This window comes from Petaurus breviceps, unplaced genomic scaffold, assembly GCF_028583685.1.
Source record: "Petaurus breviceps papuanus isolate PSGF00001 unplaced genomic scaffold, PetGlider_PUasm1.0 91023, whole genome shotgun sequence".
Lineage (NCBI taxonomy): Eukaryota > Metazoa > Chordata > Mammalia > Diprotodontia > Petauridae > Petaurus > Petaurus breviceps.
The window spans coordinates 498,177-525,568 of NW_027187398.1; the positions used below are offsets into that span (position 1 = coordinate 498,177).

The 27,392-nt window shown below is 37.9% G+C and overlaps 1 protein-coding gene across 1 annotated transcript in view; it reads left to right on the plus strand.

Annotated features, from left to right (window-relative positions):
* Positions 1 to 27,392, plus strand: part of PPM1E (protein phosphatase, Mg2+/Mn2+ dependent 1E) — a 212,028-nt gene that overhangs the window by 147,056 nt on the left and 37,580 nt on the right. Inside the window, exon 2 of the mRNA XM_069078030.1 lies at positions 25,720 to 25,838. Within this exon, the coding sequence (XP_068934131.1) occupies positions 25,720 to 25,838 (119 nt within the window). The remainder of the gene's footprint in view (positions 1 to 25,719; positions 25,839 to 27,392) is intronic.

Genomic DNA, 27,392 nt, shown 5'->3' on the forward strand with positions numbered 1-27,392 from the left:
AAGAGTTTTCATATGAAAAGAGGGAGGTGACAGCAGGGGACCTGAAAGCTACATATTTCACAAATATATACATAGATATGTATAGATACATATATGCATACATACACATGTGGATATCTGCATACATTTGTGTATGGTGTGTATCTGTACATATATATATACATATATATGTGTGTGTGTATGTATTTATCCCCTTGAAGACTCTGAATTTAAACATATGGCATTGGGTGGGTTTCTTCTAGTCGGCCAGTAATAAGGAGTAGTGAGATGATTTTTGAAGCCTTAATCCAGTCATTTCATTTGAGTACCCAAATTAGTGAGAAATTGTGAAAATACTGGTCCTCAGCTTTGTTCCTCTGAACTAATGAAACTTCCGTTGTAATTCTAGTCATCTTAGTGCCTTTGAGTTAATCACAGTTTTGTCTTGGGCCCTTCCTAATTGTCACAAAATACTTTTTACACTCCTAAGAACTCTTTGGTTCATTTTTAGCTGCTATGAGTGATGCATAAACAGTTTGGCAGAGTGAGAATGTGATACATTGGGAGCAGCTGGTTTGCTGACGCAAGGACACTTTGAATCTATGACATTTGGCTGTAGGTGCAGCTGAGAGAACACCCCAGAAACCATACATGATGACATTCATTACAGATAGGTGGATTTCAGTGTGTGTGACCCTTAGAAGGAAATAGAAGTCGTACCTACTGATCTTCAGCATTGGAGGCTGAAACATGATGTCTTTTTTTCAACAATAATGCCAGAATAGCAAATGCTGCCACCAAGTGTGAGAAATAAGTACGTGTAGGAACACAAGGCTTTTGCTTTTGAAGATGACACTATCACTAATGGCTACGCATGCATGTGGTTGAAAGTGCTGTTATGTAACAAATAATCCTTTGCATTCCACTTGCAGGCAAAGGGTCTCCTTTGGTTTCTAACTGACATGATCATTTTTACTTGAAATTTCCATATTCTCCCATTTTCTTTCTCTTCATTTTTATTCTATTATTATTGTTGCTGTCATATGCATTTTAGCCTTGTTAACATTTAGCATTGTTAGTTATTTTAGCCCCCAATTATTTGTTATATTTAATTCGTACAATTTCTTGTCTTACAAAATGCTGTTCAGGCATGACTTGTTTTATTGTGCTTCACTTTAGTTGCATTTCATAGATATTGCATTTCTTACAAATGGAAAGTTTATGGCAATCCTGTTTCAAGGAAGTCTGTGCTGTTTTTCTAAAAGCATGTGCTCACATCATGTGTCAGTGTTACATTTTGGTAATTCTTTTTTTTTTCTTTTTTGCTTTTTGGAGGGCAGTTGGTGTTAAGCAACTTGCCCAAGGTCACACGGCTATTTTTTGTGTTAAGTGTCTGAGGCTGGATTTGAACTCAGGTCCTCCTGACTCCAGGGCCAGTGTTCTATTCACTGTGCCACCTAGCCGCCCCCATTTTGGTAATTCTTACAGTAGTTCAGATTTTTTTCATCATTATTATTATATCTGTTATGGCAATCTGTAATCAGTGATTGTGGAACTTACCATTGTAATTTTTTATTGTACCATAAGATGTAAAACTTAATTGAAGAATGTTGTGTATGTTCTAACTGCTTCACCATCTTCTGGCCATTCCCCATCTCCTTCCCTCCCCATTCCCTGAGACACAACAATATTGAGATTAGGACAATTAATAACCTTGCAATGGCCTCTAAGTATTCAAGTGAAAGGAAGAGTTAAATTAATTAAGAAGCTGCCACAGTTACCCCAACTTTCAGCAACTACCTCTCTGATCAGTCAGCAGCCATCACCACTGAGGCAAGACCCTCCACCAGTAAAAAGATTAAAACTTACTGAAGGCTCAGATGATGGTTAGCATTTTTTAGCAATAAAATATTTTAATTAAGGTATGTACATTATTATTTTAGATATAATGCTATTGCAAAGTTAATAGACTACAGTATAGTATAAACATAACTTTTATAGGCACTGTGAAGCAAAAAAAAAAAGTCATGTGACTTGCTTTATTGTGATATTTACTTTATTCTGGGTGATCTGAAACCTAACCTGCAACATCTTCAAGGAATATCTGTGTATTGTTTCTGCTCCAACAGTTAATAGAGCAATTAGTTTCATGTGAATCCCACCCAATAACTTTAAAAGAACTTGTGTAATTCACCAGAACTACAGTACTTTCAGTTCTTTCCCCCAACCCCATTTTTACCTAGATCTCATCCCTTTTATCACCTCTACCCTTTAAGACTATAGCTTTTTTTCTATTGGTTATACATTCTCTTATTCCTTTTGTTCTACTTGCTTTTGTGAGAGTTTTTCCCTAGAGCAATGCCCTGGGGGACTGCTGTGGCTAAAGTTATAGTTTGGCATTTCCACTACAGAGGCATTGTCCCAAAAACTGTGTTAGAGCAGAGAAAAGCTTGCTCTGGGAATAGCTTTTCTGGTGGGTGCCAACATTCTTTATTTAACTTGATTAGTTAAGCATAATAAAACCAACTTTAATATAGATCGAGAAAGAATAAAGATACTGCCATGGCTGAAAAAATGCATTTATTTTTTTTCAGTTTCTAGTGCCAACTGCTTTTTCTTCTTTCATTGAGAATAATGCATCCTCTGTAATGCCACTGGTACTTCCTTATCTCACAAAATTAGTTGACACTTAGGTCTTAAATATATGAACCAGGAAGGCCTTCTTGCCTTTTTTTTTCTGATTTAATTTTGTAGTAGATGCCTTGCCCTTTTGCTCTTGCCGGAAGAGTTAATAAAAATGACAAACTCTTTTAGCTTTTCTTAAAATCAAAGCTCCAATATGCTTGCCTTTTGGTTGCATAAGTAGTAATTAGTGCAGCCTTAGTTGACTTTTCATGAAGGCTTACTACTCCAACTAGCATGTTTTCCTAGATTTTTAACATATGGCTTCTAAAAAATAGCTTTCTATACCTTCCTCAGTAACTGAAGACAGATTTACACACACACACACACACACACACACACACACACACATACACAGAGCAAACTGTGTGTATGTAAGGATGGGAGTCCAACTGAGTCAATCAGTATCTCCTGCCCCACTTACTGGAACTAACAAGATACTCTAGCCCTCATACTTTGGCAGATGAGGCCTCTGTTGAATCAATTAATAAAAGAGATTAAGTTTAATGGAAGCCCTATGGGTGGAAAACCTGTGGGTTTTCTATAAAACGGAAGACCATTTCTGAACCAAGCAGTTACAGCTAAACCTCAGAGAAGAAATCACTTGGGGATGGGAGGAAGAGAATCTTTTTTTCCTTCTCCTTACCTTGGCCAGCATATGACCTCATAAACTTCTGAGGGTCAGAGTATTTGGACTTCACAGTGTTCCTGGAACAGCAGTGACTCATGGCAGTGTCTATATAAGAAGTTGAGGACAGACTAGATTTCCTGAGGAAAGGCAGCTCTAGGATTCTACAAGGAACTCAATAAAGAAGATACACCATGCCAAAGGGGAAAATTTTTTGTTGTTGTTTTTATTAATTAACAAACATATTCTCTATCCCTCTCACTTCCTACCTTACTCCCTTCACCTCAAACAAACAAACAAACAAACAAAAAAACCCGCCCAATCAACATGTATGGTCAAACAAATCAAATTCTCTTATTGGCAACGTCCCAAAATATATGCCTCGTTCTTCATTTTGAGTTCACTCCTTCTCTGACAGGAGGTGGACAACATGTTTCATCTTTGGTCTTCTGGAATCATGGTTTGCATTGTATAGATCAGAGTTCTAAAGTCTTTCAAAGTTGTTTTTCTTTATAATGTTCTTAGAATATGTTGTTCTCATTCTGACTTCGCTCTGCATCACTCTATTCAAGTCTTCTCAGGATTCTCTATATATTTTGTAAAACTGTATATTTTGTTATTCTTGTAGTACAGTAATATTCCATACATTCACATACTATAATTTGTTTAGCCATTCCCAAATAGATCAGCACCCCTTAATTTCCAGTTTGGGGTTGCTATAAATATTGCCTATATGGATCTTTTTCCTCTTTAATCTTTCTGGATTGTAGCCCTAATAGTGGTATCACTGGGCCAAAAAGTATATGCAGTTTAGTTATTTTTAGGGTATAGTATATCACCAATGTGATACCCATAGCAGCTGTCCTGAATATGCAGACCTTATTTCCAGGGTTGAAATGCAAAATATAATAACTCTCTTCCTCAAAGATGAAACCAAAATATTTATTCAGGTACCAGAAATCCAATTTCACCATGGTAACAAAGAAGTTTATACACATCAACAATCCAGGGAGAATCAGTATCCCCAACCCTTCCTTCCATTAGGCATCCCCACAAACAAGCTCCCCTACACAAAGCTCCTCCTTCTCTCACTCACACTAGCCGTGAGACTACTGTTAAAGAATCTTGCTACAAAGATTTTTTTCCCCATGTACCTTTTGTTCTTCTGATTTTAATTGCATTGGTTTTATTTGTTTAAAAGCGTTTGGATTTTATATGAGCAAAATTATCCTTCCTCCCTTCCCCCCACCAAAAAGCTATAACATGCCTAAGGTGAACATCTTGACAACTCCAAGAAAAAGTCTTCCAAAAGCTATGAGTTACCCTCTTTAGGGCATATATGTGCTCTAAGCTTGAGTCCAATTTCCCCTGAAGGGGAGGGGTGGGAAGGGAAATTTTTTGTAGCAACCACTTTTACTACTTTAGTAAATACCCATTTCTAAAAGCTAACTAAATTTGACTGACTCATTGATGTCAACTGATACTCTTCAATGAGAGAAACATACCAGTGGGACTTTTTAGCTTGTAGCTTTAGAAAGACACTCCATGACCTTGGGCAAGTCACTTAACCCCAATTGCCCTCCAAAAAGCCAAAAAAAAAAAAAGACACTCCATTAAAATGTATTTTTAAAAAAAAAAGGAAAAAGAAAGACACTCCACCAAACCACCAAAGTCTCAGAATCCCTAGAAGAATCCTTTGGGGGAAATTGGCTATTCTCAAGGGAAGAAATCCAAGTTATCAAGAATCATATGAAAAAATTCTTTGGGGACCCAGTTTACCAGTGGCTGGGGGGGGGGTGGTTACAGAAAGTTGGTATAGTAGTTCCAGAAACTGGGCTATATGTATTGTTTTGATTTTGATTTTTGCTTTTTTGGAGGGGGGAAGGTAGGGCAATTGTAGTTAAGTGACTTGCCCAAGGTCACACTAGTTTTTTGTGTTGTGTCTGAGGCTGGATTTCAACGTGGGTCCACCTGACTCTGGGGCCGGTGCTCTATTCACTATGCCACCTAGCCACCCCTACTGGTCTAAAACTAAAAGAAATCATAAGGATTTTTTTTTTTCTAGTGATGCCTAGATTTTCTTCCCTAATCCAGTCTAAAGACAATAACATTTGTCCATTCAGCACTTAAGCGTATGTGTATGTGTATATTTGTATCCACAGATATGTATATTCCTGACAAACTAACCTATTTCCTTTTCCCTCTACACAATCTTGTGTTATCTGCCTCCCTCTGTACATTTCATAAGACACTTCACATCACTAGAATGATCTTCCTTTTCACCTCTGACTCTTGGAAACTCTCCATTTGTTGAGGTTTGGGGGTTAAGGAGTGCTCAAGACCCCAAAATACCAACACACCAGGTTCTGATGAATGAATTCAACCCGTCTTCTCCCAGACAAAGTAAAATAAAGTTTATTAAAGTTTTACCATAATGGGTAGACTCTTAAGGAGTCTAAGTATTTGTGCCTCTTTTTTGGACAAGCGGGCCAGAATAATCTGACACAGAATGAGTCTGCACTAGACTAATCTCAAGACCTTCATGGAGGCAAGATGGACCTTACATACAGAAAGATTGTGGAGGGATCTAGGGGTGGTCTAGAGGAGGGGTTTGGGAAAGTTTTGAGGAAGCTTGCCGGGATTGAAGTCAGACTCCAGGAATGGGATTAAGGGTGGGAAATAGTGGGAAGTTATCTGTAGGCTAGATTAAGGGTAACAGATTTGGGTATAGATATTTTGATAGGATCAAGGGTGGGAAGTAGCTGAACAATGGAGGGCTAGGCTAGGTTGAGTAACAGATCTGGGCCTAGCAATAATGAAAGGTTTATGGCCTCTGGCAAATGCTTCATCCAGTGGGAAGAGTCAAACAGAGTTCGAGTGGTTTCCCAGGGACCCCATCACTTTCAAGACTCAGTTTAAGAGCTACCTCCTTTAAGAGGCCTTTCCTGATGCCCTCAGTTATTAGGGCCTCCCACCCCTAAATCACTTTGCATTTATTTTATATATTGTATTTATTTTACTATGAGCATGCTATGTTCCCTCACTAGAATGTAAGTCCATTAATGCATTCTTTCCCTTTTGTATTTTTTATCCCCAGAGCTGAACACAGTGCCCAGCACATAAGTGCTTAGTAAATATTTGCTGACTGATATTTTCACATACACATGTGTATTATAAACATAAATACACATATCACATAGATAGTGCATATATATCACAAGATCATAGAATGATAGCACTATCTCCACCCAACTTGCCATATTTTGTTATATTCCCAATCCCCCTAGCATGCCTATTCCTTTCTTTTTCCTTCTTGCTCTCCCTGTCTTGGTTTATTTTCTGAATTTAACAGTAGGGAAGCCATTTGACTGCTCACAGCAGGTAATAAGTACTATGGTAGTCACTGGATTGGTTTATATGGATGTTTAAAAAAAAAAGAGGGTAATTAGGCTCTTGTGAAACTGCCAGCTGTATTGAGGTTTGGGTTTTGGTGGTGTTCTTGGGTGCTTCTTTAAAAATAGGTCCTTCTAAAATGGAACCAGTAGAATCCTTTTGGGTTTTACTCATTGCTAGGCATATACCCCAAACAGATCAAAGGCAAAAAGAAAGAACTCATATATACCAGAATGTTTGTAGCAGTGCTTTTGTGGTAACAAAATACTGGAAAGGAGGTAGCTACCCATCAATCAGGGAATTACTGGACAAATTGTCTTATGAATATAATGGAATACTAACGAGTCATAAGAAATGATAAATGTGAGGAATTCAGAAGTCTGAAATTCATTAGTCTGGGAAGACTAATGTACAGTGACTATTAGAATGTAAATGAAAAAGCAACTAAATTCAGATTAATTTCAATGACTAATTGAGGTCCTATCATCTCAAGAACAAAATACAAAATCCTCTATCATTCAAAGCCTTTATAACTTACCACCCCCCTTTCCAGTCTTCCTACATTTTATACCCTCCCTCCTTTATACTCCTCTGCTCCTCAATACTCTCACCTCCTTGTCCTTGAACAAGTATACTCTAGCTACCAAGTCCAAGCATTTTTCATTGGTTGCCTCTATGTTTGGAATGTCCTCCCTTATATACATCCACTTGACTCCTTGGCTTCCTTCCAGTCTCAGCTTAAACCTTATTGTCCCAATCCTCCTTAATTCTAATGAATTCTTGAGGTTAATTGTTTCCAGTTTATCCCTTATAATCTTGTTTGTACATAGTCAGGTTGTCTCCTCTGTTAGATTGTGATCTCCTTGAGAGCAAGGAATCTCTCTTACCTTTCTTTTTTTCGTTTGTTTGTTTTTTTGGAGAGGGGAATGCAGGGCAATTGGAGTTAAGTGACTTGCCCAAGGTCACACTGCTAGTAAGTATTAAGTGTCAGAGGTCAGATTTGAACTCAGATCCTCCTGACTCCAGGGCCAGTGCTCATCACTGTGCCACCTAGCCACCCCTCTTCCCTTTCTTTATATCCCCATTTCTTAGCACAGTACTTGGCACCAAGTAGATGCTTAATAAATGTTTATTGTTTGGCTATTTGTCCAAGAGAACAGATAATAAAACATACTTCTTAATCTTATTAGTCAGGTGGGAAATGACAAGAGCAGAATATCACAGTTACTGTCAGATGCCATCATTTTCTTTTTCAGTTTTCCTTCCTTTGTTATAAGGGAAGAAGGTTCAATGTGGTGTAAAAAAAAAACCTGCAAAAAGCATCAATAATATTAAAAAAAACAAGTAATTTTTAGCAGCATCTTCTTCCTTCAGTAAGTATGGCAGGTGCTTAATAAATGTTGTGTTGAAAAAAATGTCCTTTTTGCTTTAATGCTCAGTGCCATCCTATAATATCTCATCCATATTTAACTTAGTGTTCTTTAGGATTTTTACTTAAGCATTTTTCAAGTGAAAGACTTTTTTCATGCTTTGAATTAGGGGAAATTTGGGGTATGTGAGTGGTCTAATGATTTTGTGGGTGCTTCACCAATGCAGACCTCCACCCCTCCACACTGTTGTTTTGTACAATTCTTGTCTGTGCCTTTCCATGAATCCTCCATAGAAGATCCACCCAACAGACTGAAGGCATTCCTCTCAATCTTTATGTATGTCAGGCATCCTAGTGGGCTGCCAGACCTGACTATTGTAGTTGATAATGAATAAGTCTTGCAATACTGTACAAAATATCTAATAGTCTTAAGATCTTTGTTAAGTATCCCCCAAAATCAAAATCAGAACACAGAAAAAGGAATACTTGTGATGAACTGCAGTTACTATGGTTCTATAATAAGTTACATTAAAATATGCAACTTTAATTAACTAGGGATTTGTTACTTCCAAAATCTTGGGCTCTTTGTACCAAGCAGTAAATAAGAGTAGAACTATGCTCTTCTAGAGTCTAGAATCATTATCTTAAAAGTGGATTGATTCCAAAGTTAAATGGGAAGAGAGGCCTCGAGTTTATGAGATGAATGAACTAATACTGCCAAGAAGAATGCATTAGAAGTATGTGGGAGGATTGGGAGGAGAGAAGAGGTTGCCTGTTGGAAAAAGGAGCTTAGGGAAAGAAAGTTTATTGGGTTGGAAAGGGCCTTGAGTACTCAACATGGTTATTTCTGGAATATTGCTTCCAACTTTACTCTGGCAGCTTACACATGGTGACTTCTAAATGTCCTAGATTACAGAGATTGTCTGACCTTTGTTCACATTTAATTGAGATGGTTTGTTCTAACCTAACCTAGTTTAAAAAAAAGTTAAATTCATGATGGTTCACTGTTAAAAAAAAAAAAAAAGATGACAAACTCAGTCATCAGAGACTTTAACTGTGTTGGGCAAAGTTTTGAAAGACAATCTATTTCCTAATCCTAACTGGAAACTTGGTACTGCTTATAGTTCTTTAGTAGTCTTGCTTTGTTTTTATATAGGAAGTTTTAAATTATTGTTACAAATAATTTATTGTATTTTAAACTAAGCAGTCATATAACATTTTTAGTTATAGATTTGGGTTGTTGGCATTGCAAATAGTGGTGATGGTAGTGGTGCCCTTGAGGTCAGGGACTGGTATTTTTTCGTTTTTTTATAACAGGAGTTGGAGACCTGCTAGCAGGGGGAAATTCTCTGGTGTTCTTCTGCTTGAGCCCCTAGGAAACCGGACCCCTGCCATAGAGAGAATGGAGGAGAAGCCTTGAGAGAAGAGAATTTAGAGGTGGGATGAGCTTGGGCTGCAAGCACACTAAAGTCTAGAAGAAGGGCACTACTGTTGCTGCTGCTTCTACAAGCACAAACAAAAGCAGAAACAAAGACTGCTGCCAGCTAGCACTATCACCATTGCTTCCGTCCCAGGAAGTGAACTGGAAAGGGGATAAATGGAGGACTGGGTATCCAGGTGATGCAAATGGGACATCTGTAGAGGATTTGGAGCCATTCTTGCTGCTAAGAAAAGGATGATGACTTACATATGTTCTGGTCCTTTGCTTCATTCTCATTCTTATACTTTCTTTAGAACACTGAGACTGTATTCCCAGTCCATGGATCTTAAGAATTTGTTTTGCTGTTTTATTTTTGTTTTAAAAGGAATAGGTTTCTCCAGAATGAAGCGTTCACCATTGATTGCTGTATGGCAGCAGAGGGATAGGCAATAGGTGAAAACATACACAGATGAGAGACAGATTTTATTATTGTTGGGATCTTTCCTGGCAAAATGGGGACCTGGAGCTGAAGAAAGAGAGACTTCAGTGATTTGTATCTTTGTAGGATCCCAAAGCAGGGAGAGAAAAATAAGGATCCATATTGCTTCCTAGACAAACATATTTAATAGCTTTGGTTGGGGTAGGTTGTGATCATTATGAGTGGTAGTCTCATCTTCCATTTTCCAATTTCCCTTTCCATTGTTCCTTTCCCTGAAGTAGGTTTGAAAGGAAAACAAAGCCATCCCCAATGAGCAGAACTGAGCTATTTAACTAAAGAAAAAGTCACACCCATAGAGAGGAGATGAAAAAGAGAGATACATCTTCCACTAGGGCAGGTGTCAAAAAGGAGTAATTAGCCCTCCCCTTACCAGCACAATGGGGCAGCTAGGTGGCAAAGTAGATAAAGCATGAGGCCTGGGGTCAGGAAGAACTGATTTCAAATCCAGCTTCAGACACTTATTAGCTGTGTGACCCTGGGCAAATCACTTAGCCCTGTTTGTCTCAGTTTCCTCATCTGTAGAATGAGCTGGAAAAGGAAATGGCAAACCATTACAGTATCTTCACCAAGAAAACCCTAAACGGGGTCATGAAGGGTTGGTCATGACTGACCAACAATTATCAGCACAATAGCACCTACTCAATCACTGCTGCTAGACTTGTCTTCCCAATGCAATGTCTTATACATGGTAGACACTTAATAAAGGTTAAACTGAATTAGTGGGCAGCTAGGTGGTGCAGTGAATAGAGCACCAGCCCTGGAGTCAGGAGGACCCAAGTTCAAATCTGGCCTCAGACACAACACAAAAACTAGCTTGTGACCTTGGGCAAGTTACTTAACCCCAACTGCCCTCTAAAAAGCCAAAAAATAAAATAAAATAAACAAACTGAATTGGTGACTGTTTCAGGACACTTATGCCATTGGATGGGAAGAGCTGGTACAATATTTTGTGGATCACAGAGTGTGTGTGTGTGTGTGTGTGTGTTTAAACCAGTCTGTGATACTATACTATGAAAAAGAAAAACTAAAATTCCTAAGGATCTGTTTTGAATTTTCCTATTGACAACATGTAACTTTGGAGAAAATATTTGGGAGAATAATCTAATGTTTGGAAAAAGGTAAAGGATTTTTCTGTCAAAGTTCATTTAAAAATACTTTCGTGGCACCAGTGTCAGAACATGATGAAAATAGTCATAGAATCATAGAATATGGGAATTTTAAGGGGCCTTGGAAGTCATCTGGTCCAGTCCTTAGATTCTTTGGTAAAAGTTACTTCAGAGCATTACCATGGGATCATAGATCCAGAGCTAGAAGGAATCCCAGGGGTTTAGTCTGACCCCTTCATTTTACAGATGAAGAGACCAAAGTTCAGAAAGGAGATAGGATTTACCAAGGTCACACAAGACACACTTTTAGAAGCAGTATTTGAATCCAGATACTGTCATTCCCCTGGCTTAGATATGTCCTTCTTTAAAGTTAATCTCAGTACCTTTTTTCTACTCTAAATCCAATGAAGAGGCTAGTTTAATAGATTTTATCTAGACCTTAGAAGGTTATAAAACACTTTGGCTACATCTGAAAATAGCTAAAACCTTCAGCATGTTACTAGTAAAGCTAACACATTTTTGTTTGAGCTATAATTTCCCCATTATGACCCTTTAAAGTCAATTGTTAGCATGAAAGCATTGCTTTCTTTTCACTTGGGGTTCCTTTCATAGCAATGTGGCTATTTCTATTATGATACTTTTTATTGCTCTGTCCTATATTACAGTATATTTATGAGCCAAGATAAAACATTTTTATTCATGACCATATGAAAACTTCTAATTTGTTACTCATGTTCACTGAAAGGTAAAATGCCAGGTTCATAGAGAACTTGTATCATGTAGAGAGGAAATATTTATGGATATAGATATTTTTTTAAAAAATGAACTTTCCCAATAACAGAATGTTGTAGTGGCAATAGAATCAGTCTATGATGGCTTTTTAAAGATCCTCTCAGCTCTACACTCACGCATAAGCAGTGCCTGATCACCTAAAAGAAAGATCATATTCTTTTTCTAGCTCTACTTGTCTCCTTTCATTCCTACCCTAGACTCCTAAAGAAAATTACTTAAAACTGAGATTTTAGCTCATGCTTAAGATATCCTAAAACAGGGGAAGTTGAAAGTCACTTAATGTACAACCCAATTAAGGTATGGGACAGCTATTTATTTCCTTCACATGAAAGATTCTCACAAGCACACCTTAAAAGAGACTTAAACCAAGTAGCAGTAACAACATAGGCATTGTTCTAGTCTCCCAGGAGGTTGAGACTTTAACTTCAGAACATGAAGCAGTTTGTAGAACGGATAAATAGGCATTTTATATTTCACCTTGACTCTGCACTCCCCAAACAATTCCCCAAAGGTCTATGTCTTCAAACTCAGCCAGGGGTTGAGGTTCTTTTCCTGTTAGTAGTTATCCTCTCTAATGCAGAAATGCTTTCTGTTATTGGCAAAGACAAAAAAAGGGGAAAATAACAAAAGTTGAAGGGGCCTTTTTTTGAAATGGGGAGGAGGGAGAGCACATTAATACACTGTTTGTGGAACTGTGACTTAGTCTAACCATTCTGAGATTCAATTTGGAACTATGCCTAAAGAGTCACTAGGTATGCATACCTAGTAATACCATTACTAGTGATAATATTTACTAGAGAGTAAATGTTATACCCAAAAGAGATAAATGAAAGAGGGAGAGGGCCCGTGTTAAGTCAACAAGCATTTATTAATTGTTTATAATATGCCAGGCACTATACTAAGTTCTGGAATCATAAATATAAGCAAAAAGAAAGACAGACCCTGCCTTAAAGGAACTTATATTCTAAAGGGGGAAGATAACACATAAAAGGAAAAGAGTAGCAGGTACCTGTATTGAGCAGTGGTAGAGAAAGAAATGGAGTAAGGAGGGGGGGTCCAGAGAGGAACAAAGGTGTGAATGTGGCTCGTCTGGACATTTGACTTAAAACGAAGCTTTTAGAGAAATGGACCAACCAGAGGAAGGGGATGCAGAGTGATCTTCCTGGGTAACTAAGGATGCTGGGGAAGACTAGTTGTTGTTCAGTCATGTTCAATACTTTGTGACCCCATTTCGGGTTTTCTTGGCAAAGATATTGGAGTGGTTTGCCATTTCCTTCTCCATATGATGAAACTGAGGCAAACAGGGTTAAATGACTTGCCTAGGGTCAAACAGCTATTAAGTGTCTAAGACTAGATTTGAACTCAAGTTGTCCTGAATCCAGGCCCAGTGCTCTATTCACTGTGTCACCTAGTTGCCTTCCCTACCTTTTCATATAGGAATGTAACAGTCAAAGACAATTGAGTAACTTCTCATTTGAGGCATGACATAGTATTTTGTTTGTTTCCTTCTGCCAATTGAGGTTTAAACTGGGATTCTGGTTAAGTCTGGTTATATATCTGAAACACTGTTTATTGAATAAAAATTTAAAAAGCCACCAAGGGCCTATAAAATAAATTTTTAAATGAGCTTTTTTCTAACAAGCTATATACACACAGGCATGCACATGCACACGTGTGTGTATGTGTGTGTGTGTGTGTGTGTATATTTTACCCATGTAATGATGAAAGTAGGGGTTTTTCACCTGCCTACAAACTTTGCCTGGTTTGAACTTTCCTTTGGTTTTCTGGCATGAAGTTAGGGAGCAGGAAGGAGAAGGCAGAAGAGAGTCAGTTACATAAAAACTTCCATACATTTAGATGATGAGCAAATGCAAAGCAGTGTTATTTCAATAAAATCTAAAGACAAGGAAGATTCCTCATGGCCAAATGTCCATGCAACAAATTCAATCCAACAAGCATCTATTAAACTCCTATTGTGTGCAAGATGCTGGTTTAAGTACTACAGACACTCAAAAGACAAAAAGTCCCTGTCTTAAGGAGGTATAGTCTATCTGAGGAGTTTATAATCCATACACAATTAAATGTAATAAAAGCCAAATTGAGGGGCAAGAGAGTGTTGAGAATTGCAGGGAAGGTTTCACAGTGAGGAGGTGGTACTGGGCTAAACCTTGAAGGAAGAAAAGAATCCTATGAGACATAGTTGTGGAGGAAACACAATCCAGCCTGTGCTGATGGATAGAGTAAGGAATGTGTATCAGGCTCAGAAAAAAATTACAGTTATCCCTTCTACATCACTGGGATTAGTGGTGTGAAGCCCCTGCCATCTGAAAAATTTGTGGAAAGCTTTTTTGTCTTCCCTTTGTGCTAGAGAAGGTCTAAATTTCATTCTTTTTTCTCTTATGGGGTGTTTATAGTACCTTATTGTAAAATTTGGATTAAGTATTTGGTCATAGGCTCTGTGTCGTCTGCTAGTCTTCACATGCTATCTACAGGTTCCACCAAACTCCCCCAAAATTCTTCTTTAATTTCTTAGGCTGACCGGTAATATATCAAAATTGCAATGGGGAATGTCATGATGTGGAAGGCATAACTGTAATTATCCAGTTTGGCTTCGAATATGGTTTATGAAGAGACGAAGTTGAAACTGGGGTGGAAAGATAAGGTTTTGCCCTAGAGTGCCCGATTTAGAGGCCCCAGAAGCCACTTTGAGTCTTTTAGCTGCTAGAATTATAATGCAAGGGAAACTATTAGATGTGAACTTTACTTTGGCTAACACTTCCCTGTCCCTGTTCCCATGAGGTATCCCTAGAAGCAGCCTTATAGTGACCTAGGGTCTCAGAACAACAAGCATGGTTGGTGTATCAAGCACAGAAAAAAATAATGCTAGTTTGGGCATATGAAGTGTCTTGAAAAGTAGGTTAGAAGCCAATTGTAGATAGCCTTAAATGCTAATCTAAGGAAGACTTAAATTCAGGAAGCGTTTATTAAGCCCCTGCTATGTACCAGGCACCCTGCAAGACGCTGGTGATACAAAGACAAAAATGAAACTGTCCTTTCCTCGGTGTGCGTTCATTCTGTTAAGAAGGGAAATGACTTAGATAGAAGTATAAGCAAGGTAATGGGGAAGGAGAAGTCTAATATGAAGGTCACTTTTAAACAACAAATGAGAGGCAAGAAGCGCAATGGAAGGGGAGGGGGAAATGGGGATAAATAGCACTGAGTATGAACATGGGGAAGAACCGATGCAAGCTGGCTGTAGCACGCCGCTGCTAACAGAATCCGGACTAGCGCAAGGGGTGATATAGTCTGGGGAACAGCGGGAGACATAGAGACTTAGACATTAAAGAGTAAAGTTTCAGATTTTATGGAAAAAGAAACAGGAGGCACGGACAATACACATTTCAGAAAACCAAAGATTATATAGAGAATAAGTGACATCCAAAGGATACAAGTCAATTCCTATCCATTGATCATCCTATTGGAATTCCTCCTCCCTTACTGGCCAAACATTTCCATACTGTTCATCTTCTAATTTATGTTTTGTCTTTTAGATAAACATCTTTTTTTCTCATTGAATATACATTCTTTGTAGAAAACACAGTAATCTACTTTAATTTCTTGTAATATGAAATTAAATTTGAGGGCCCAGTTACAGACTTGGCACTGGTCTTCCTTAGTAAATTTATTGATCAGAATGTATTTATTTATTTAGTGGGCATTTGATTCTCTTTCTGTTTAATAGAATTTATTAGTTGCCCATGAGAGAAGCAGCTTGATCCACAACAAAGAGTAGGAGATGAGCAGCTAGACAGTCTATGTTTTCATCTTCATTAAGATCTAAGAAAAATCTCCTCCTCACTCTGCCATCAGTAAATAGTGTATTACCTTGGGCAAATCACCTTGCAATGTGGAATTAAACTTAAATATAAATTAACCCCTGTAGGCTGCATATTGACTATGAAAACCACAATGAACATTGTCTTTGTTATATCATTTTAATTTATTTTTTTTAAATATCCCCAATTATGGGGCGGCCAGGTAGCACAGCAAGTAAGATCACCGGCCCTGGTATTGGGATGACCTGGGGATCGAATCCGGGCTCAGACACTTAGCACCCACCCAGAAACACCTGGCCATGTAACCTTGAGCAAGTTACTTAACCTCAATTGCTTAGGGGCGGCCAGGTGGCTCAGTGAGTAAGAGCACCGGCTCCAGTGTTGGGACGACCTGGGGATCAAATCTGGGCTCAGATACTTAGCACCACACCCAGAAACACCTGGCCGTGTAACCTTGAGCAAGTTACTTAACCCCAATTGCTTTATAAAATAAAATAAAATAAAATATTGCCAATTATTACCTTTTAATCTGTTTCAGGCTTTACTAGAGAGCTTTGCCAGCCACTTGTGGCCCTCTGGCTTTGGTCTAGCGTGAAGCTCTTTGTGTCTCCAGAGGGAGAGCTCCAATATAGTATCTCAGTTAAGTGCATGGATACCCTTTTGGCCCATGGTTCCCTTTTGTTGTTCCCTGTTGTGTGATCTCCTCCTTTATAGCAAACACTTGTTCAGAGTGCAATAAAAATCAACTTAGAGTTATCTAGAGCCAAAATTCATTGTAAAAGTATATACATCAAATAAAAGTGAACCAGAACAGGAAACCACTGTAGGTAAGTGACACTAGATTGCCAGGTGTTTATGAGACAGGGGATGGAGATTAAGTGGAGAGGGGATAAATTCACCAAGTTCCAATAGCAATGACAGTAAAGGAAACAGCCAAAAGAAAAAAAGGCAGATGTCCATATCCCTGGATCTTTCTCTCCAGAAATCCAAAGTTCTCAGGCTTCTTCTCTCCTTCCATCTGGGAAAAACTACATTTTCCCATCAGCCTCCTTGCCAATAAAGGTCTATAGACCTTTATTTATTTTAGTGAATTGAGAACAGCCCTCAGAGTCAGGGAAACTCTGGAAGTTCTGCCTCTAACATATACTTGCCACGTGACTCTAGATAAATCACCTAACTTCCCAATGCCCCAGGCAACTCCCTAAGACTATAAATTTCAGAGCATCTTTCATCTACATTGGTTGAGGGAGTTGCCCGACTGGGAGTTCCTTACATTGATGACAATACAGATAAAGACCAAAAAAAATTATCATTTTTCAAGTGTTTGTAGGATACTATAAATGAGAAGATATGAATATAGCTTTGAAAGAATGACATTATATAATTTGTGTATTAATAGTTAGACTGTGATCATCTACCATTTAAGCCCAAGTTTAGACCATCATTCATGTATTAGGAATAATTATAATCAGATACATTAATAAGAATTCTGTTTCAAGTTTTATTGAAAGTATTGATTAGCCTAATAGATTCTGATACCTCACTGAGATAATATTTGTAAAGTACTTAGCTCAGTGCCTGGCACAAAGTAGGAGCTTAATAAATGCTTATTCCCTTTGCTTTCCCCTTTTCCTGAAAATTATTCTTCAAAAAAAAGTTGGTCAGAAAGTTCATGCACACTTTTGAAATTTGAGAATATTATTTCTTACTAAGAGGCAGTAATGACTGCAATAAAGTTGAGACCAGTTTAAACAAAGAAATTGTTTTGACAGTAGAACAGTAAATATGACCCCTATTGTCACTGGCTATTTTTTTTTTAGTGATGTTGGCTCAAGTTGCTTAGCCATATATATACACAATGCTGCGTGCTCAATAAGATATACTAATGCCTGCTTATAAGAAGATTTCTGTAACCTCATGGGTTTTCATGCCCCCTCCAATGATGCAGATCACAACCTGCCCATGTCTACCCATCTCATGTGACTGTTATCCATTTCCTCCAATAAGTTTGCCATAAGTGTTACACCCAATGTGTTGGGAGCCTCCCATGGCAACATGTAAAACAGATAAACACACAGAAAGCAAAACAGGAAAAGAGAAAGAACCTTTGTTATTTCTGGTCACAAAAGGGAAAGAGGAAGGAAGAAGCTGATGAAAGGATTCTCTTGTCTATGAACTCCAACAACTTACTGAGTAGCAAGTAGTCTGTGCACTGTAATGTATATCTACCATCTAGTGGAAACAGGTTTTAAAAAGATTATATTCTTCAATAAATTCCCCAGGTTTCTGTGTATATAAGATAGACTATCATTCACTCCCTTCTGAGTATCAACCTCTCTGTGCAAATCACAGTCAGTAAACATTACATTGACAAAAGCATCAGGGAAAGATCTTTGTGCTATGATAGTCAAAGAGGAAAGTCTCTGAAACTGGCCAGTCAGTAACCAGTAGTGCACAGGCAGAGAAAGCTAAGCTTTATTAAGAGAATGTCTGGTGGGCAGATATCACTGTCAATTAACTCGTGGGCAGCTGGGGGAAGTAGGGGAGGAGGGGGCTGGCTCTGATGTTTGCTAGATTGGAAAGAAAGCATCTTTGAAAAAGAAAATGTCTTCCTTGATTTGGACTCAATTTTAACTGATGAGAATTGATAAAGAATCCTAAGCCATTTTAATACATCTCAATATAGTGGCAAATTTGCCTTCTTTATTTTTAGTTTAGTGTGTTATTCCAGACTTAGCACACAGATGAATAATTCCAAGGAAGTGATCATAAATTTTTCATCATTTCAGTACTGTCATTCTAGAACAAGGGCACATTGAGGAGATAACATCATCTCAATATGTGGGCTGAGTTGAGTCTGCTTCAGATGGTTTCTCTCAACGTTAATTGATGGAAACTTCCCACCTTCAGAGTCTCTTATTACCTTAGCAATGCCCTGCCAAGACTGCTGAACTGCAGCTGTGGGTGTTACACAAACACCCACACTACCAGTGTCAGGAAGGCTGTTCTTTCAAACCTCTAATTTATCTAATAATGTCTTTACTGACTTGTGTAGGTTTGGCATTATAATGAAAATGTTGCCTGGCTTGGGCTAGAACAAGAGTTCAGTTTGCAGCCTTAAAATTTGTATTCTCTTGTGTGCACACAGAAGATACTAGCATATACAGTGGGGAAAGGGTCTCATTAATACCTGTTTTTTTATATCTTACATAGTCCTTAGGGTCTGAGGTATAAAATTTCATTAATCATCCACTTGGGCTAATCTTGATTGATTAATTTCTCTGAGCTTCAATTTCATCCTATCTCAAAGGAGGCATTGTAAGGAAAGTTTTTTGGAACCTAAAATTGCTATAGAAATGTAAGTTATTATTTTTGTCACTTCTACTACTTTTAATAAAAATTTTAACTCACTGTCTCTTTGCTACATTAAGTACATAAAGTACTGTTGGTACCCAGATATAGTCTGGGCAATCAGAAAATCATTGTATTTCAGAGTAAGAAAGAAATTTAAAGATTATCTAGTTTCCTTCTTTTTTCAAGTGAGGAAACAGAGACCCAGAGAAATTAAATTATTTGCTTAGTGTCATATGGCTAGTTAACAACAGAGTTGGGACCCATTTTCTGACTCCTAGTACCATTATTCCATATTGCCTATATTAAGATTGGATATAGTTGTTAGATGCTATAATTTTGATTCTCTCCCAGAAAAACGTCAGCTCACCCAGTATGAAACCACGTATATCCAACCTTCATAGTCAGACTGTGGCACTGATTATATACTGAGATAGCATATAGTCTTTTGGACCTTGTGGCAAAATAGAGATAGCACGGGGTCTGAATTTTAAGATACCACTGCCTTCTGAGAGTTTGAGTTAGTTATAATTATGAGAAAAGGCATTCTACAAGAAAAATCAGCTTGTGTGTTCACTGCAATGAGGGGAAATCCTAAAGATTTCCTTTAATGTTGCCCATGTTGCTGAGTCCACATTCTCCAGTGTGAAGTCTGAACAGGAAAGTAGGCTCATCTTGCATAGAAAATTAACATGCTCTTTCCTGAGATTTGTCATTCGGCAAGGAATACAGTGTTAATCCACAGATTTTAAGAATGATTTTCATACTCTCGTAATGACAGAACATCTGTGTCTGTCTTAACATTCTGCTGTATCACTGCTTGACTTTTACAAAACGAATCATTTAGGAAAAGCTGATGAAAAAAAAATTAATTTGTGTAAACATTGACTAAAGACTGAGCCACAGAAGGTGTGTGGTTTGTGCATTATAACACAATCAATGTCTTTTTGTGAATCATAAAATATTCTTCTAAGCAAGTTTTGGCTTCATGTTTTGTTGCTGCGTTTTTTTTTAAGGAATACAAGCAGGGTGGCAAGGTAGGCTAAAAGATGTTAAGCATGTATGTGCTGGCTAAAGATTAAATACTTAGTTCTAATAGCAGGTTAGTATTAACAGCAGGGATAAATAATCGGAACATTTGTGACTATGGCCTATATTCAAAGTGAAATCCCAAAGATTTCAGTCCATGTCACTTGAGTTGAGAGTTTATGTATAATTCTAGTGTGAAGGATAATTATTTGTTAGCTTAAAGTTATACTAGATAGGTGAAATCTAAAATAACTGAGGGAACAGATTTGAACTTCTGAGCATATCAATTTATTAAGCAATGCATGCCAATTGCATAACAAATCTGGACCAGGACTCCTCAGCTTGGCACTGGACCCTGAATACAGGGGGAGACAGATTTTTATGCATTAAGAGAAAACAATTAACAGGGTATAAACTGGAATACAAGATTAGGTAATCTGATTTCTGATTGGAGGAAAGATTAAGGGCTTCCAAGTAGGGAGAGGGAGAGATAATAGGTACAATTTCCTGAAATCAGAAAAGTTGTCCCACTTTCCCTCCCCCAGGTGTTTATATTTAATCAAAGAATACAAGGACCAGTACTGGGCCAGTTTTCAGCTAAAACATATGGGTGGGTTGCTTGAGATGTATAATTGCGAGAAAACTCCTTGCATTAGTCTTTGGATCTAACTGGATTTTCTGGTCAGCACAACCTAAGTCTAGGGGTTAACCCTATGTTCAGGGTCTCTAAGCAACAGGTAGAGGTGGTTCAGCTTCCCAGCTATGCAGGGCTAGGTTGAAACAATGCAATAAAGTTTTCTCACAATTTCCATAATTGAATAAAGCTTTCTCACAAGACAGAAACTGGACTAGACCATAATGGAATAGGAAGGGAACTGAGCTAACGCCAGATTGAGTCACAAGATGGAGTTAGTGTGTTTCATTTGATTCCCACAGTTCCCTCAGTAGTTTGATCATGGGTATCAATATGTGAAAATCTTATTGAACCTGGGAGGCTCCTTATGAGCAAAGCCATGGGAAATTCAATACTTTGGGAAATTCTAATATATTTTCATGTACACAGAGTCACTACTAGTTTTGGTGAAGAACATCCTATGTAAATTATGAGCTATCCAATTGAAATATAAATAGAATGCTGATGATTGGTTTCTTTCTTTCCTCAGTTGAGGATATTTATGCTAGATTAAAAATGATCCAATGGCACATAATACGTAATAATTCGTTTACCTGCACATAGCTAGGAAGGTTGATTGGATACTTTGGGATCTAAAGCAAAGAACAAAATACTGAATGAACATTCATTCTCTTTAGTGGACTTGTTTTTATGAGGATATAAAACCCATGATGGTTGGGATGATGGACACTTAAAGTATGGTAATGTAACTGTATTGGGTAGAGTTGGAGGAGGCGTGGGGCATATGTATGAAGATTTGGAAAAGGAAAGTGTAGACTTGTTAATTCATTGGTACGGGAACCCCCAATGTAGAAGGTCCTTAACTGGTGCAACTTATCTGTAATTTACAGTGTTTAAGTGTTGTTGCCTGGGAATACTGAGAGGTAGAGACCTGTCCATGGTCACACAGTCAGTTAGTACTAGAGGCTGGACTTGAACCCATGTTTTCCTGACTCCAAATTCCACTAATCAGCTACAACATATTGTCTCTACCATCTGTATAATTTTTACAAAAACAGTCATTTTCAAGTCTACTTCAAGTAATTAAGGAGTAATTAACAAGTCAGAATTCCTGATTTGAAATACAGAAGATCTGATTCAGATCCCATGAAGACACTTGCTTTGTGACCTTGGGCAAGTCTCTTAACCTTCTACTGCCCCTAGGCTACTTTTTTTAAAATAGTATTTTATTATTCCAATTATATGTAAAACAATTTTGAGTTCCAAATTTATCTCCCTTCCTCACTCCCCTCCCCTCTTCTTAAAACAGTGAGCAATTTGATATAGGTTATTTATATGCAATCATGTAAAACATATTTCCATATTAGTCATATTGTGAAAGAAGAAACAGACTGAAAGGAAGAAAACCACACACACAAAAAATAAAGCTAAAGTGGCATGCTTCGATCTGTATTCAGAATCCATCAGTTTTTTCTCTGGAGGTGGTTGGCATTTTCCATCATGAGAACTTTAGAATTGTCTTGGGTCATTGTATTATTGAGAGGAACTAAGTCATTCATAGTTGATCATCATACAATGTTGCTGTTCCTATGTACAATATTCTCTTGGTTCTGTTGATTTTACTTTGCATCAGTTCATGTAAGTCCAGATTTTTCTGAAATCTACATGCTCATCATTTCTTATAGTACAATAATATTCCACTATATTCATATACCACAACTTGTTCAGTCATTCCCCAATTGATGAGCATCCCCTCAGTTTCCAGTTTTTCCCTAGGTTACTCTCTAAAGATACCACATTACAGAGAAGTTGCTAATTGCACTGGTGGAGGAAGTTTGTGCACTAGTAGTTCCCATGCCAGTGAATTAAGAGGTCTAGACTTACCCCCCAAAATACAGAATAGACTGTTAACATGTTTTGAAGGTCTGTATTCCTAGCTACTCTGTCTCAATTTCTTCATCTGTAAAATGAAAGGGCTAGACTTGGTGGCATTTAGAGTTCCAGCTCTAAATCCAGGATCTTATCGTCCTATGATTATGATACCAATATTTAAAGTGACCGTAAAGTTGAATTTGCTCATTTCAGAGGAGTCAAGTGGGATTCAGCAACATGGTAAAGTGGAAAGAACACTAACTCTGGAGTCAACGAACACTGGCTAATGTGCCAGACCCTGTTTGAAGTCCGAGGGATGCAAAGAGAGGAAAAAGACAGCCCCTGCTTCTTGTCCTCCTTCTGATGCTTACTCCCTTCCTTACCTTAGACAACTCACTTCATCTCCCTGGGTGCCAGTTTTCTCATCTGTAAAATGAAGGGATTCCATTCCATTGCCTCTGAGGTTCCTTCCAGCTCTAGTCCTTGCATTCTTTGGATGATGCCACCATGATTATCCTAATTAGGCATAATTATTTTCTCTACTTGGAGAAGGGCGACTGAATTAGTCAAAACATTTCTATTCTTCATAGCTCCTCCCAAACAAAGAACCTAACAAAAAGTTCAGAGAAGTCTCAATACAGTAAAATTCACTAAATCATCCCCCTCTCCCAGCAAGAGAAATTTGTATTCCCTTCATGTTTGTCAGACATCTTTTGTTGTTGAGTCATTTTGTGTCTGACTTTTGGTGACCCTGTTTGGAGTTTTCTTGGCAAAGATACTAGAGTGGCTTGTCATTTCCTTCTCCAGTTCATTTTATAGATGAAAAAGCTGAAGCAAACTGGTTTAAGTGACTTGCCCACAGTTCCATAGTTAATAAGTGTCTGAAGTCAGATTTGAACTCAGGAAGGTGACTCCAGGCTCAGAGTTCTATGCCCTGTGCCACCTAACTGCCCCCAGACATATCTTACATTTGCTCAAGCATCAAAACTTCTTGTATCAGACTCTTCCTAGTACTGTGTGAGAAAAGGTGAATGGAGGCAGTTATTAACACATTAGTCACTCCTGGTAATTCTCTCAATAATGACAGGATATGCTTCTGTTTAAGTAGTATCAAGCATTCTCTGATGTGACTGTTTTAAAATATATTTGCAAATCTGATTTTTCAGAAATAATCACTGTTTTAATTCAAAGTCAAAACCATGAGAAAAGATTCAGGCTTAGTTTATAGCTTTCTGTCACATGGGAATAGCTGTGTGGATAAAGTGTCTGGCTTGATGTTGAACATCTCCCTAGGTATTAGTCAGCTAATCCTCTTCCCTACCTCACTGAAAATATTTTCATTCTGTCTGACAAAAAAGAAAAAAAATTAACAGGGACTAAATGTGTCTTGCAGATGATACATCTGCCACTAATGGAACCCATGGTTAATGCTCTCATTCTCTAAAGTTTTAACATCCTTTTATGAATTCAGAGCTAAACAGTTGGAAATTGAACATGAAAGTTTTCTTTTTATTTCAGAAAAAATGAGAGGATGGGGGAAAGGGGGAGTGATTGTACAGAAAAGGTGATTTGGGAATAACCACTAGAGCCTATACAGTCAGTCATATGGCAATAAAGTCGAGGGAGTAAAATAGGACAATTTTTATAAAAATAGTCATTTTCAGGTCTACTTCAAGGAATTAAGGAGGATTACTTAACAACTCAAAATTCCTGAGATGGAGTCAGGAAGACTAGAGTGCAGATCCCATGGAGACACTTGATAGCTTTGTGACTCTGAGCTAGTCTCTTAACCTTTTACTAACCCTAGACAACTTTCTTAAGACTATAAATTACAGAGAAGTTGCTAAGTGCATTGGTGAAGGGAGTTTCTGTACTGGGAGTTCCCATATCAATGAATTAAGTGGTTTAGACTCACCCAAGGATTAGGGACTCTGGTTAGGACTCTTGGATTTATTCAGAAAAATAAACTCATTGTTAGGTTCCATTCAAAAAGAGAGAAAGAGAGGGGAGGGGTGTGTGTGTGTGTGTGTGTGTGTGTGTGTGTGTGTGTGTGTATTACCTCAGAACTCCCTGGGTTTCACAGGGACCTATCATAGGTGGTAGTTGTTAGTGAGTCATTTTTGTCACATCTGACTTTGACTCTTTGTGAGTTTTCTTGGCAAAGATAATGGAGTGAGTGGTTTGCCATTTCCTTCTCCAGCTCATTCTACAGATGAGGGAACTGAGGCAAACAGGGTTAAGTGACTTGCCCAGGGTTACACAGTTAGCAAGTGCCTGAGGGCACATTTGAACTCAGGTCTTCCTGACTCCAGGCCCAGTGCTCTATCCACTGCATCACCTACCTGCCCTATCATAAGTAGAGATCCTATTTATTTCCTCTGGTAAATGATAAACTCCATGAAAGCAAGGACCACCTTCTTAATCTTGCATCTCTCCTATGGATAATGAATGTTTAATTGAATCAATTTAACAATTATTAAAGGGAAGCTTTCTAAATATTTTGCTTAGAAGTGGAGGATTTAAACACTGCTCCTGTATACCCTTTGTTTTACAATGCCTATTTGTTTTTAATTTCACAATCATTTCCTGACATACCCTGTAGAATCTCTCCCAGTAACAAAGAAAAACAGTTAAGCAAAATCCCACTGTCTCCTCCCTCCATGTCTGTCTGTCTGTCTGTCTGTCTCTTTCTCTTTCTTCCCTCTTTGAGATCACAATTGACCTTTGTATTTCATCTGAATTTTAGCTGTTTTTTAACATTATCTTTATCGGCCTTGTTGCAATTATTATATTTATTATTCTCCTGGTTCTCCTTTTCGTTTTTTGCTCTGCATTCATTCATATACCTCCCCATATTTTCCTGAATCCATCTGTTTTGATTTCTTATAGCCAAATAATATTCCATTTTATTCACATCCTACTATTCTTTCAGCCATTCTCCAACTAAGAGTTCCCACTTTCTGCTTTTGTTACCACAAAAAACACTATTATGAATATTTTGGTATATATGGGACCTTTCTGTCTTTGACCTCCTTATATCCCTTCTGATTTTGAAATGACTTTAAGCTTTATATGAAATTCACTGCTTTATTAACTTGCTGAAAACTGTCTTCCCTTTATCTTTTTCAGTAATTGCCCTTCCTTTTTGGCTGCTGCTTTAGCCAGAGCAACATCGGATGAAGTCCTACAGAGTGATCTTTCTATGTACTATATACCAAAGGAAACAGATGGCACTGAAGGAACTGTGGGTAAGTAGCTCTGTACATTATTTAAAATACTAAAATATTGTTATGCTAAATGAAGCAGAGCAAATGACATTTAAATCTATATTCAGTTGTATTTCTTCAGTGATCGGTTTAAATAACTCATATCGACTACCAGAGAAGGACATTAAAAAATTATAAGTGGAGGTAGCTAGGTAGCACAGTGAATAGAACACCGGCCCTGGAGTCAGGAGGGCCTGAGTTCAAATCAGGCCTCAGACACTTGACATACTTACTAGCTGTGTGACCTTGGGCAAGTCACTTAACCCCAATTGCCCTGCCTTCCCCCCTCCATAAAGCAAAAGAAAAAATTAAAAATTAAAAAATATATATTTATATATATATGTGTGTGTGTAGGTAGAAGGGGGAAAAGAACTTTTAGTTTTTGTAGATGAATTCAGAAGAGGGGAATGAGGTGTAGGAGGTGTCATGCTACAGTGCAAAGGAAACAGCTTCAATGACCACTAGAGTAGGAGAGGTTGATGACTGTATAATTGGAAAGAGTGAGCCAAAGAGAAGCATTAATTGTTAGTCAAGTATTAAAGAGTATTAATTATTAGTCAAGGAACCTGTCAGGTTATTACTTTTTTAATCATGTCTTATTTCTGAGTTTAAATGGGAACAAAATAAATGTAAAGTTTTTGTAGCTTACCTTTAATAAATCAAGCACATAGAGCACTAAAAATATTGTATTATACCAAAAAAAGACATCATGAACAAAAAAATCTTCCTAAAAACAACTGTAAAGCAGAAATTCTTTGTTGCACTAAATTTCCTATCAATCACTATGGAGGTGGCTATAAGGAAACCATGCAGCTGGCACTCCAGCTTTCCAGAGAGGCTGTTGTAGGCTTTTTCCCCCAGGCAAAGGAGCAGAACAGATTTGTCAATGTTTTAGAGAGGCAGAATTTATTCAGTCCATAACTGCCTCTAAGCAAATGTTGATGTTTTTTAAAATAAGAGGCCTTTCAGTTCAAAATAATCTAATATGGCAATTTTTCATTTCAACAAATTTACCTAAGGCCCACTATGTTTATCATTCTAGGCCCCAGTGATAGAAAGATAAAGAATACCATAGTTTCTAACTTCAAGGAGCTTATTGTTCAGAGGAGAAAGAGGTTTGAGATATATGCAATTCAGTGCAACAGACATTTAAGTGTCTACTCTGTGCCAGCTGCAGTACTAGGGGCTGGGGATATGATGATCAAAGCAAAAGTCCCTGCCCACAAGGAACTTACATTTTGCTGGGAGAAATGATTTTCACATCAATAAATTAAAATATAAGGCAAACAGGATAGGGTTGGGGATGAGAAAAGCCTTACAGGAGAAGGTCACTGAACTGAGCTTTGAAGGAAGGCAAGAATTCTGAGAGGCAAAAATGAGGGGGAAGTGTATCCTAGGCAAGTGTGACAGTCTGTGTAAACCCATAGAGGCAGAAGATAAACTATGGAGTTCAGGAAATGGCTATCTGCTCTAGCTGAAATGTGGAATTCATAAAGGGTTGCAATATAAACTAAAGCTAGAAAGACAGGTAAAAGT